Raw genomic sequence first — 13,834 nt, 5'->3', positions numbered from 1 at the left:
AGCGCCATTCAACACAAGTAGTGGCAGACATGTGGATACAGGAAGAATAACTGTTTGGAGATCCGACTGAAGTCATGGGAGTCTGAACAGTCTGGCTCCGAGTGCTGTCCAGTGTGATACTAGGGAACTGTTTTTGGGAGACCTGGAGCGACACTGGGAAGTGTTTCGGTGGTCTGTTCTGTGTTCTGGTATTAAATAGGACTTAACTCTTTCTCTCCGTAATTATTTACCATATTCTGATGGAATCAACGTTGGTATCGTCAGTTAGGAGAGAACGAGTTAAGACGTTAATCCCTGTGACTTTATAGTGTAAGTCCAACTCAAACTAGTTGTTGATAGCTTATATCATAAATACATCATTTATTATTGCCTCTTATATGTTCGTTGAGTTGCCTATCTGTTCGCTGAGTTAGAGTTACAACAATATGAATCCACATTAAAAGTCATACTGATAATACCGGTATTTAAATATTTTTTTTTAATAGCACTGATGTCTTAGAATCTTCTTACCCAATTAACTACCAACTTGTCTCAAGCCATCTTCATAGTTTTCGGTTAGTTTAATTACAAATCCCACCCAATCCAGATATATTCCCATCATATGTCAATGAATATATTTTTTTTAACAATTACTTCAAAACATGCCTTGGGCCGGATCAAACCTTTCAAGTGCCCAATCTGGCACGCGGGCCGTAGTTTGGCCATCACTGGTGTAAAGCCTCTTTAAGTATTTCACTCAATGCCACAAATAGTTTGTTTCCATTCTACATTTTACTGGGTTAATAAAAAAAAAGTTTTCCTTTCAGACCTTGTGATCAATGGAGCAGACGATGTAAAGGTCACCTGTTTCTGTGGCACACAGTTAATGAGGGTGTCATTTGGCCAGCACAACAACCCACCGCCTTTATTTTTCCCAACTATTTTCAGGTTAGAACTGAGTGGACTCCGAGGCTTACACAAAGACCATTAACATAAAAATGTCAGTCTTAACCAGGATTCTGACCCGGGGCTCCCGTTTCGGAAGTCATGCGTTTAACCACTCAGCCACCGCGCCTCGTTCCTGGGCTACAACAGCCATTTTTTCGCATCTATCGAGATTGTTCTATTGGCACAAGATTTCTACTTTTTGGCCAGACACTTAGAAGCCTATGTAGGATTTATTGCTGTTAGTAATGCATACACTTTATGTGTAGCTTACTCCAGAGATGCCTGATCTCTTCAATCTGAAGAGTGTAGATTAATTGAAACATTTATTAAACATTTGCTTTTAATATATTTGTAACTTAGTTAAGCTTTTAAAGTTATAGATACACCTTTTAACGATATAGGAATAGATTCTGTTTCACTGTCAATGAAAATGCATTTAACTCTTTCTTTCCTAGTTGACGATACCATCGTTGATTTGACCTCATTAAATTTAATTCATGTTTGATTTTATAATCTTTAATTTGTATTATATGAGAAAATCATGCATATACAACATTTTCTGAGAACAGACGAAAACGTTTTTGAAGCCCAATCATGGTAGTGAAATAGTAATGAGCAATATGAAGAATTCCGTCAAAACGTGGGAAACTAATTACGGAGAGAAAGAGTTAACAATAAAAGAAGCGCGCACACAACTTCACAGACTTCATAAATGCTTACACCAATGGAATGTAGGCCTAATGGTAAGAGAGCTAAATATAGATAAGAACATTGTCAATGCTATCAAAGCCTTCCACCGCTATGCGGAAAGTTTTTGTTTTATTACATAGCTAAAGACTAGCCTATAGTACTATAGAGTGTCTGCGAGCGAGACATGAGAACCACAAAAATCAACGAAAGTATGTGGGAGGAAAGAGCCAAAATCGGACAGCATGGAGACAGTCTGTGGCTGCTGGTACGATCCTCGCTGAGAGCAAAAGAAATTAAACAGCTTTCGTCAAGAGAACGAAAATGAAATCTGCCCTATCAGCTAGCCCTAAAACAGATGCATACACATGCACGAACTGTGGAAAAATCTCCCGCTCCAGAAATGGCTTGATCAGCCACACTACATTCTGCCCCGTCTCAAGACGAAACCAAAACCAATGACTCGTCTGGATGAATCCATTGTCTTCCGAGAAAGAAGGAGCCAAATGTATAATTGGAGAAAATTGTCATACATGAAGAGGAGTGCAGCAAGGATGCATTCTCTCCCCAGCTTTTGAAAACTATTTTAAGAGCTTATTACAATGGAAACTCTTATCTTATCTTATATAATACAAACGTTACTTCAAAAAGAAGCTGATTACGTCCTACGCGTCATGCATATTAACCAATGACCTAAATTCTGCCACTGGCTTTCCTGGCTAGCTCAGGCGACCCATTCCATGCTCTAATAGCAATTGGAAGTAGGATTTACTTCTACCTTGACCTTAAACGGGTAGCCCTTTTCAAATTTCAGGTTTTGCAGATGTTATAGACTTCAATGAAGAAACTGCAGACCGGATTGGCCTCTCCGAAATTTCTGCTAAGAACATCTCCTGACCAAAAAGAGTAGGAGGACTTTCTTACGCGAAACTCTTAACAATGAAAGTGATATTTATTTGTGAAAACAACGTTGAATAACAGATAACACACACAGATTTATCTTGGACACTGTTTACCTCTGTATAGCCGTCAAGGTTCAGTATAAAAAACTCTCGGTCCTTATCCCCTGACCAAGTTAGGTAATACGGTCCATTGTAGCCTGGGAAATCGCTATAGAAACGTAGACTTGTATTGTCCACTTCGAGGCTCAAAATGTGAAGAGTGACGTTGTTAGAAGGCTGGTCACATCGCATCCAAATCTTGACCTTTCCCTAGTGGTAAAACAAGGGGCAGATAATGAGTTTCAAAAGATAAAAAAATGGGATTATAACATATCAGTTTCACACATGGATCGAAGAAAGAAAATATAAACAATCGAGTTTAAATAAATATCTGAAAGAAAACAACCAGTGTTGACATTCATTTGCTATTTTTCTCAGTTATTTAAACGGTCTTTACCGTAACAAGAGTAAAAAATTCTAAATGATAATAATTAGACTTGTCTTCGAGTCCGAAGATCAATACTAAGCAATATTTTCCGTGGCTAAGTAGCCCCAGCTGTGACCTACATATTCTGCCACATCACTGCAAGCATAACCATTGTCCACCATGGTCGAATAAGAATTTCATTTTACCGTCTGCGTCCGTCCTCGGCAGCGGAATTTCTTTTGGTATCCCGCGGCCTTTTTAAGTAACCTCCTGCTTTCTCGTTCTGTAAAAAAGCTGGCTAGAAGAAGAAGAAGTAACCGCATGCAACCAGTTGCTCTCTGCTATGTTAGCTAAAATAAAAGTTGGCGACTAAGCTGGTCTTTAAAGCATTTCCGTGGGGCACGTCTGTTACGACGACCACCTTTTAGCTCACTAGACAAAGCCTGCTTCTGGCATACGTTCGTCCCCCATACGGGATACGTGCCCTGCACAGAGTAACTGTCGGACCATAAGAAGTTCTTCTATACTGTCCAAACCGGCGTTCGCAAGGACATCGCCGTTTGTAAATTCTAAATAATTAAACTAAATAAATGTGAGAAATTAGGAAAATGTATTAGGTTATTAGAATTACAGCACAATTGGCATATCATTAAAAGGGGAGATTCAATAATAGTCAAAATGTTATACTGATTTAAGCTTCTTTCTGATATAATCCTCAGATTTGCATTATTCAAATTCGATAAGTCATAGACTAATAATAGTAAATAAGGCAGGGAGATTGTTTTCTCCACTGACTTGTGTTCAAACAAAACTATTTGACAAGTTTTACCTTAAAGGTGAAATTTGCTGGGTAAGGGTCAGTCATGTAGGGCTGTAGCTCGACGTTGTAATGGAGAGGATACAGGGCAGTGGGGAGCCGATAGTTTGTTAATTTCGGCTTCTCTGTTGATGTGTCGTTTGATATGGGTTCCTGGGATGCGTTATACCCTGAGCATGGTGTTGATTTTTGCGTGGCGGACCGTCTTATGTGCGTAGAAGTAGGAGCTGGACATTTTTCACCTGGAGTATAAATGAAGACAATAGAACAAGACACAGAAAAAAATAATACATTTTATAAACAAGGCTTATCTAAGGGAAAGAACCGCTAATCATTGTCTATTGTCTTAAAATTACAGGGTTTGACTTTCTTTATGCTATATAAAGCAAACGTTCGTAGAATGCCAGTAGGTCGACTTCCACAGGACATCCTGTATGGCGATCTCTAATAGAAGGCAGGAGAGCCGCTGGTCGCCCACTTTTACGTCATACGGATGTATGCAAACGCGACATGAAGCTCTTCAAAATCGACGCTGACAACTGGGAAGAGGTGGCACTGGACAGATCCACATGGAGACAGAGCATAAAGGAAGGGTCACGGATTGCAGATGTCTACACAACAGAAGCAGAAAGAAGGGTGAAAATGCAACGGCGCCTGGTGATTATATATGTCCAACCTGCGATCGCAGCTGTGTATCAAGGATTGGCCTCTTTAGTCACACAAGAAGTGGCAAAGGGAAAAGATCGTCTCTCGAGACGTAAAATGCCACAGATAAAACAAAATTAATTAATTAGTACTATATGATTTATCAACTGGTTTATTATTTCGATCGATTCGATTCTAATTGTATCTCAGAATGGGAAGTGGGTGAGAAATAGTGTCAAAGCATAATAAGAGGATTAAATCCATATATACATCCACATCTCTAATTAAGTAGCATTATTCCTCTTTTTTAGATATTAAACAAAATAATTAGTTCCTAAAAAGACAATGACACATATTAAATGTGAAAAGAATAGACTCAAATGTAAACCTTTATTTTTGTTCTATTATTTAGTTTCCCTTTCAGACTTTGAGATCTACAGGGCAGAGGATGTAAATGTCTTCTGCTTCTGTGGCCTACGGTTAACAAGGATGTCAAGTGGCCAGCACAACGACCACCGGCACATTGCATAGGGCAGCTATTATTAACATTCTGGTTATTTAAAAACAGATTGAAGTTCAAAGAAGAACTGTAAGAAATTGGAATAAAATATAAGGGGCATAATACAGTCCTTCAGGGTCATAGTTCAGTGTTACGTATTCTATAAGGGTTATTGATCTTGAAATTGCTTTATTTATTTAAGATAGCGCCGTATTCATCAGCTGCGCGGAGAGGGGGGGGGGAACTGCTGTGTGGGCGACACCGTTATGACCTTAGGCAATGCCTCGAGTTCAAGATAAACCATAGTCGTTCTACGACTGAAGGAGGCCAATAGTGCTATATGACATACGGCGTTACGACGGACCCAAATTTAGCGCGATGATCGTTTTAGAGCAGCGGTTCTCAACCTTTTAAGCTCGGCGACCCCTTTTTACAATCCCCTACACTGCCGCGACCACCCCCCCCCACCACACACATACAGAAATAGAAGAGTAGACAATAACAATCCATATTTTCGATGGTCTTAGGCGACCCCTGGCAAATCGTCAATCGACCCCCAAGGGGGTCGCGACCCACAGGTTGAGAACCCCTGTTTTAGAGCAAGACGTTATGACGTGAAATGTTTCAGCCACACGCTCATTTTATAATGTCTTTAAAAACAATGTTACATCTATATTTTGCATGTGAGTTCATTATCAAACTGATTTTATTTTATGTAAAGAACAATATCTATTTCTGTCCATTAGATTTGGGATACAAGTTTGTTGTGTAATTTTTTAACTCTTTCTCTCCTAACTGACGATACCAGCGTTGATTCCACCAGAATGTGGTAAATAATTACGGAGAGAAAGAGCTAACATCATCTGCCCTATAGACCTCAAGGTATTATATTTAAACGTTAAAGATAAATAAAAACATGTACTTTAAGATACAATTTTAAAATGATTGAAACTTGTCTTACATAACTCCTTATTTCCTTGACTGGCAAGTTTTGAGCATTCAGAAGTCTGTCCTTTTAACGTAGTCCCTGGCTCACATCTGCAGACCGTTTCTCTATTGCCTACTGCGAAATGAACTATGATACCCACACTCACAATTGCAGTAACCAACATGAGAAAGACGAACCCTGCTAAACCACTAATATGAATTTCACTCCTGGTATTAATGGCCGTAAAGTCTGGGTGGCTTTTGGAGACATCCATCAATTGAAGTTTTTTAGCTGACATAATGCTCAGACGATCAAGTTAGTTGAATCTATTTCCAAAAAGAAAAGTTTGTTGTTCAAGGCATATGTTGAAATGTTAATATTCGAACATGTAATAAATATGTATAAAAGAGACAGCTGGAGCTCACTCACAAAGGTCGAGGGATACGCATTTGAGACCAAAAGAAAATCTGCTGCCGAGGGCAGACGTAGACGGCGAAAAGAAAATCTAAATCGACCACCCGCGGACAATGCTTATGCTTGCCCTGGGTGTGGCAAAACGGTTCCCTGACATCTCATCCATCATACAAGACATTTCATCATTGTAACATTTCATCACCATAACATATCATCATTGTATAAAGTGCGCAAACATAAGTACATGTAGATGTAATTTGCTATAATGATGAAACGTTGCAATGATGAAATGTCTCGTATGATGAGGTGTCTGGTCACCGTGGCAAAATATGTAGGTCACAGCTGGGGCAGCGCAGCCACGGGAAATACTGCATTCCTCACTAATCTTCGGACTCGAAGACAAGCTTTATTATAGTAATTAATGTGATCATAGATAGGCCTACACGAAGGGAAAACTATATCCAGCAAAAACAAATTGATTGATTGATAGTCTTATTGAACGTGTTCAATTATTTCATACTTTTCGCTTTGTAACTTCCTGTGTGACTAAAGAGACCAATCCTTGATACACAGGTTTGGGCATATGTAATCACCAGGCGCTGTTGCATTTTCACCCTTCTTTCTACTACTGTTGTGCATGACATCTGCGATCCACGTGGCTTCTATTTTGCTCTCTTTCCATTAGAATCCAAAACCACTTTTTCCAAGCTGCTAGTGTCGATTTTAAAGAGCTCCATGTCGCGTTTGCATACATCCGTATACCGTAAAAGTGGGCGACCAGCGCCTCCCCTGCCTTCCGTTAGATCACCATACAGAATGTCTTGTGGAAGTCGACCTTTTGGCATTCTACGAACGTGGCTAAGCCAGAAAAAGGTGTCTGCTACTGATAACGCAGCGGATGTCCAGGATCCCTTCTCTTCGTTGCAATTCCTCATTGGTTATTTTATCTTCCCGCTGTCAGGGAGAGGTATGGCGAGAATGTTACTTTACTATTTTGGTATGATTGTTATATCCCCTTATTGTGAATGCGAAGTGTTGCACGTGTTGTGAACTGAGTGATTAAGTCTTCGTTGAATGTGCAAGAGAGTGTGTTAAGTCAGTAAGGTCTTGCTCCCGGTCCAGGGAGGTAGGACGTTTACTTCCTGGACTGGTGTTTGTTTATTAATATTAATATTTATTGTGCATTACTTGAGCTATACTGGATATTAAAATATCATAGTTATATTCTTGGAGATTTGGAGTTGGAGTTGATGTGTAATGAAGTATAATTATTCTTAGTTGTAATATTTAAGAATTGGCGAATTTAATAATCATGTAATATTTGTTCGTATAAGTGAAACCCCTAGTGAGCCACAAGAAACACAGCAACCAAGTATATAAAGTGAACCCTGAACAGCCGCCTTATTTTAAAGATACGCCTTAGGCTTCGGAGGTGGATGATATTTACCTTTTTTTTTCTCCGCCATCTGCCGGTCCCTAGCCCGGGTGAGAAAGGGGGAGGGTTAGGGAGAGTGTTTGGCGTGGGACAAGTGACCCCACAATTGCTACAGAAACGGCAAACCTGAAATACGTCTCTAGCCTATAAATATGTATATTGGAAAAAAGAAATTCTATAAACCAAGATCTGTAACACTGCACACTACGACACAACCAATTCAAACCCTTGATAACTCAGGCTTCACAAGCAAACTTCTTTAGTTTGAAGATATAACTTATTCGTTGTGTTCATTCTTTAAAATCTAGTTCGTTAATGAAATAAAACTATTATTCTTATTTATAATTAAAGGACTTACGTTTTAGATTGTTTCCATGAAGAATAAAACAAAAGTCTTGAGAAGTTTTCCCATGTATCTGTGAGGAGTTCAAAGTATAATCCTACTCTCAACTGGCATATTCTATCGCAAGTTTATATTGGACCACAAAATCTGTCAGCTTGTCTACGATTGGCTGTTGTTTAAGAGAACAGAATCAAAGAAAAAAAAAAGGCGTGCAAAATGAAATAAAATATTGTAAGGGGTGGAGTCTTTGAGAAAAGCGAGCTTCAATGGTCATAGCGATCCAGATTGGACACAACTTTATCCCCAGATGACCACCTACAATCGAAACACATTGTTAGCTTGGATATAATTGGCTGTTGATAAAGAAAGCAAAACAAGACACGTCGATGGGGCGGGAAGAAAAAAAATATGTAAGGTTGGTGTCTTTGAGAAAGAGAGCCCCAATAATCTTATTCCCGCCCATTGAAATAGGGACTTTTTTTACTGTGGCATTGATACTGTTCATGTCGGACAGCTTTAGGATTTCAACATCTGCTACGTGGTCAGACCAATACACCTAATGAATTTTCCTCAGCGTAGGTGGAAGTAGTTGACCTTTTTTGATGTGGTGGGAATCAGTGGCGTAGCATCCATGGCGCGAAGAGGTTCAGTGAACCCGGGCACACGACCCTTTAGGGGCTCCACACCCGATGGTGTAACAACCATGAGCCAGGGCCGGCTTTATCTGTATGCAACATAAGGCTTAGGGCCTCTAAGAAATATGTAGTGTTTACATACAATATCTTGACTTATATGGGGCCCCATAGCTTAAGGTCGTTTCAACTCTAAATACGGCACTGCATGGCGCGTAGGGGTTTCACTGCGCCTGGGCAAATGACTAATGACCAATTGTGGCCAACCCACACTGCAATTTTGTAAAAAAAATATTTAAAAAATTAATTAAAATATTTACTTAAAATATCCTCAACATCATATCAAACGTTTTTATTAACCAAAAGATAAACGCATGTTTTCACCTATAAGTCATAGTAAGGAACTGTTTTCATCAGGTTGATCTTAATGTGGTGACGGTGCCTTGGTGGTGACGGTTGGGTCACATGCTCCCAATTTTTGTTTTGTTTTTGTTTTATTTTTTCCTCCAGTATTAGCTTTTTTTTTCATGAATTTTGTTTTTTAAAGTAAACTTTTTTTTTTCATTTTTTCTATTCCCAGAAATCGAGATTTGGACTTAAGATATTAAACGAGAATAAGAAACATTATGTTCTGTTACGTAGGAGAACGTTAAAGATGTTGACTTTTTAGCTACTTAATCATGAGTAAAATAAGGTGGAGGTTTTTGAAAAAAAAATGTTAAGATAGAGCGATTATTACATTTATCATGAAATAGTGTCTATCACTTGAATAGCTGCTTTGTTGTTTTGTAGGGCATATGTGCACTGGAAAAGTCGTTCGAATGGTCTCTGGTTTATTCTCAGACATAGCAACAATGTTGTTTGTTTTCTGACCGAATCGTTAAAAAAAAAAAAAAAAAAAAACAAGGTTACAAAGACAGTTTAGGTGGAAACACAAACTCAAAATCGGCCCCTGATGTGGTCCACCCATGCAGGTAAAAAGACAGGTTTCAATATGTTCAGAAAGAATATCAGAATGAAATTATATCAAAGGCAAATGATAGAGAAGAATGAAGAAAGAATGTAAACAGATCGTGTGTGGTGCCCCAATGGTCCAGCAGACCAAGGGATAGCTGAAAGTGAAGGTGAAGTTAGTTGTGAACCTGGCCTAACTTGTGTGTTATAATGATGTTCTAATTGATGTAATTGTTTCGTTAATTAATTTTTAAAAAGTAAACATTTTTTTTTTTGTAAATGTAGTAGTTAATATGAAAGAGCTTACTTAACTTAGTAATACAGTTGTTAAAATAAATTATTTACAAAAAATCTAAAACCGTTTGCATAAATGTGTTTAGAATATGGTAAATAGTCATCTCCCTTACTAAATATCATTTCATGTTTGTTACATTTAGTAGGCCTATCATTTTTAGCTGCCCCCGAAAGGAGAAAAGTTTATATAACTTTGTGGTTTGTTCGTCCCGTCCGTCCGTCCTGTTTAGATCTCGTGAATAATTGTAAAAAAGGTTGTATTTTTATGGAAAAACTGCTTGCATAGTTGATTTTTATTTTTTTTTCGCATTCAGATAAGAAAATAGTAGCCGTTGCATCATAACTTTGAATGATCTAAAATATTATGATGTCGGATTTTCACTATTTTTTCTAGTTCACGAGATCTTAACGGGACGAACAGACAGACGGACGGACGGACAGACCACACACAAAACTAATAGCGTCTTTTCCCCTTTCGGGGGCCGTTAAAAGTGATAGGCCTTCTAGATACTTAACTTAATCAACCACCTTGCTAAACGAACACAACACGAGCGACTGAGGACGCTGGATGGTGTAAATAAAGAAAAAAATTGAAGAAGTAGACCAGCGTTTCTCAACCTTTTATGCATGGCGACCCCTTTTTACAATCCCCCACTCTGCCGCAGCCCCCCCCCCCTTTTTACATACACACGCACAGCAATAGAAGAGTAGACAAAAACAATCCATATTTTCGATGGTCTTAGGCGACCCCTGGCAAATCGTCAATCGACCCCCAAGGGGTGTCGCGACCCACAGGTTGAGAACCCCTGAAGTAGACAATTACTGACGGAAAAAAACTCATCGCACATTTAATGTTACTTTTAACTTAAGCATGCAACAACATTTTATTCAGTAGTCATCGCGAAGACTACCGTTTAGGTTACACTAGTAAGAACGACAATGTCTTAGCGGTACATAAAGGTCTTAAGACAACAAAAACACAAGCCTTTACCTCGACCCACAGATTCAAAATAATACACCTGTTGGGCAATGCAATTTTAGCAAAATACAAAGGAAGATCCAATGTGCGTCATTTTATTATCTATAATGGTTGACAGCACTCAAAGAGAATTAAAAGTTGATGAAATGAACATTGTTTTGTGAACTCCGATGACGAAAAACCCAAAGACATTGCAATCAGAGAATCATCTGAAGGTTTCCATATTTGTGAGAACCAGAAGTCTGCAGTATTGACTGAACAAATACTCTTAAGTAATAAAATATCACCATCTTTCTTTAAAATACTTACAATGCTAAGGTAATGATAGTATCTCAATATGAGCGGACAGTAGAGTAGCCTTCCTGTATTGTTTCATCAAAGACATTGCAATCAGAGAATCATCTTTAGGTTTTCATATTTGCGAGAACCAGAAGTCTGCAGTATTGACCGAAAAAATACCCTTAAGTAATAAAATATCACCGTCTTTCTTTAAAATACTTACAATGCTAAGGTAATGATGGTATCTCAATATGAGCGGACAGTAGAGTAGCCTTCGTGTATTGTTTCATCAAAAGCAGCCGCTTGCGCATTATGTTCACTGTGCAAAGCAGTACTTAAACATGGTCTTAGATGATTCTGTCAGCTGTGCTCGTAAACTTGCATCGGAATGCCTTTTTAGTAAATGTACCGATACATACAAACTACTGTTGTTGTTTTTTGTCACACAAAATATGACTTTGGGGGGGGGGGGGGAGGCAGGATCCATCAACATATTCTTGAACCCGGGCCCAGGGGGAACCTTGTTACACCAGTGATGGGAATATAATATTAATAAAAATAAATATTTATGTTATTAATGTATGCTACGCCAATGATTGGAATATAAAATTAAGAAATATAAATATGTATGTTATTAATGTATATATAAGTAGCTATAGATGCAGATGAAATATATTTGTATCATTTAGTACTGTGCGCTATCACGTATGCTTCCATTTTAACATCTGCACTGGACTATCTCATTTCTGCCCCTCCCCCCTCGAAACTGTATATTCTCACAACGCTTATATTGTTATTTCTCCTGGCACATGACATGGATACTGTGTATACATTATCTTTCCTTGTCCATTTCCTAGGATGATCTCTCTTTCATTCAACCACCTCAAGCCTCCTCGGCCACGTGACCATCTCAGGCCTCATTGGCCACGTGACCATCTCAGGCCTCATACAAACATTTTGGCTATCCCCCCCCTTCTCCTTTTCTGCACTTTGGTTGTAACACTCAAATGTATTGACCAAGTTTTGTTGATACCCTGTGCGGAGTCATCTGATCTGGCGATTGAGTGCCCCCACGAGGTCAACTGACTAAGGACGAAACTTACAGGCTTTGGACCATTCTATTTTTCAGCCTGGCTATCATTCATAGCTTGACACTGTAAATTTAGCAGAAGTCACCCAGCCTGCCTGCTCCAGCTTGACCCAGCACCTGGCGACAGCACAAGCCAGGACCTACAGCATATCTAGCTAGTTAACGCTGGGGAATCTGGACTGACAGCATAGCGGAACCATCCAGCATCTGTACTGCCCTGAAATCGACAACGGTCTGGACCACGGGAAATGTTACTATCCAGTATCTGTACTGCCCTGAGCCGGCAAACTAAATCACAATCATCATCATCAAACTCCATTTGAGTGAGGGCTTGAGAGGCTTAAATCCTCTCTTGCAAAAGCCCTAGACAGAAACCCTGCTAACTTGCGTAGTGTGTATATGTCAATAAAGTCTAAGCTAAGTCCCCAGTCATTCAAGAGACAATAAGGTCACAAGGAAATCGAGTGATGTACCATCTCACATCTTGCTCATATCTTTGATTTGCTTCAATTAAGTATTTCTTGATAATAGCGTCATTACACATTCCTTTATCTTTACATTTCAACATGTGTGTTCTTCGTTGATCTGTCCATAGTGTGCCTAGAACTAGTCGCTCTACAGAGCAAGTGTCATGATGGTGGCCTATTGAAAGCTGTTCTCCCCTAAACAGGCGAGCCACGGGATGACGGTAGGCATAACGCCGGACCAAAATCAACGATTCCAGGTCGTCATGTGACAATAAAACAATAAAATTAATTATCAATAATTAAAAGAATAATTGAGTATTTTTTATTCATTGATTCATTTTTTGTAAGGTACAATAAATAATTGTTTAAAGTATCAACATGATCGGAGATTTCCCGAGGGTGAAATAGCGTTAACAATTATTTCAGGGGACTAAACCCAACAAATTTAGATATAAATATGTGAATACTGAAGTATTAGTTTCCCTTGCTGCTAGTAAAAATAAATAGCTACCACTAATGATTTGTCTAATTGGTTGCTTTCTTTTATTGATTCATGTCTTGTCTATGTCAATGAATAATTATGCAAAGTTTCGTCTCCGAGAATGCAGAAATAACGTGTACACACCTCAGAACAGTGGACACCAGGTGGGAGGAGGCTTCAGGCATTGCCAACGACAGATCTTTATGGAGACAGTTTGCTGCCCAATGCGCCGAACGGCGCGGGAGGACCTAAGTCTAAGTAAGTCGGTCATGGTAAGGACAGTTCGTTTGGCTCGATTCGTACCTATCAGTTTTAAATTTCGGGTTCGGTTCGGTCGTAAGTGAGGTTCGAGTTCGGTTCGTTCGGTTCGGGTTTGGTTCGTTTCCCATCTCTAGTAAGAAGCCACTCTTGTTCTATAGCCAAAAACGTATCATTGCTTAACAAATCAAAAACTGTGAGTGTGTCTGTTTCAAATTAATTTTTTTGTTGTTCGTAATTTACCGTAAATGTAACTTCTTTGTTACATTGGATTAAATATTGTGATTTAGTAACTAAGATTTCCATTATCAAATACCACACGAATGAGAAGCCATTC

The 13,834-nt window shown here is 39.0% G+C and overlaps 1 protein-coding gene across 1 annotated transcript in view; it reads right to left on the bottom strand.

Annotated features, from left to right (window-relative positions):
* Positions 1–8,221, bottom strand: part of LOC106072368 (aminopeptidase N-like) — a 38,432-nt gene extending 30,211 nt beyond the window's left edge. The window contains exons 1-4 of the mRNA XM_056031227.1: positions 8,079–8,221; positions 5,905–6,197; positions 3,812–4,041; positions 2,631–2,825 (exon numbers count right to left, since the gene is read on the bottom strand). Of these exons, the coding sequence (XP_055887202.1) occupies positions 2,631–2,825; positions 3,812–4,041; positions 5,905–6,169 (690 nt within the window). The 5' untranslated portion in view covers positions 6,170–6,197; positions 8,079–8,221. The remainder of the gene's footprint in view (positions 1–2,630; positions 2,826–3,811; positions 4,042–5,904; positions 6,198–8,078) is intronic.
* Between the last annotated feature and the right edge of the window lie 5,613 nt (positions 8,222–13,834).

Source organism: Biomphalaria glabrata, chromosome 5 (genome assembly GCF_947242115.1).
Source record: "Biomphalaria glabrata chromosome 5, xgBioGlab47.1, whole genome shotgun sequence".
Taxonomy (NCBI): Eukaryota; Metazoa; Mollusca; class Gastropoda; family Planorbidae; genus Biomphalaria; species Biomphalaria glabrata.
Note: the sequence above shows the minus strand (reverse complement) of the source record. Positions and strands in the feature narration are given on the sequence as shown.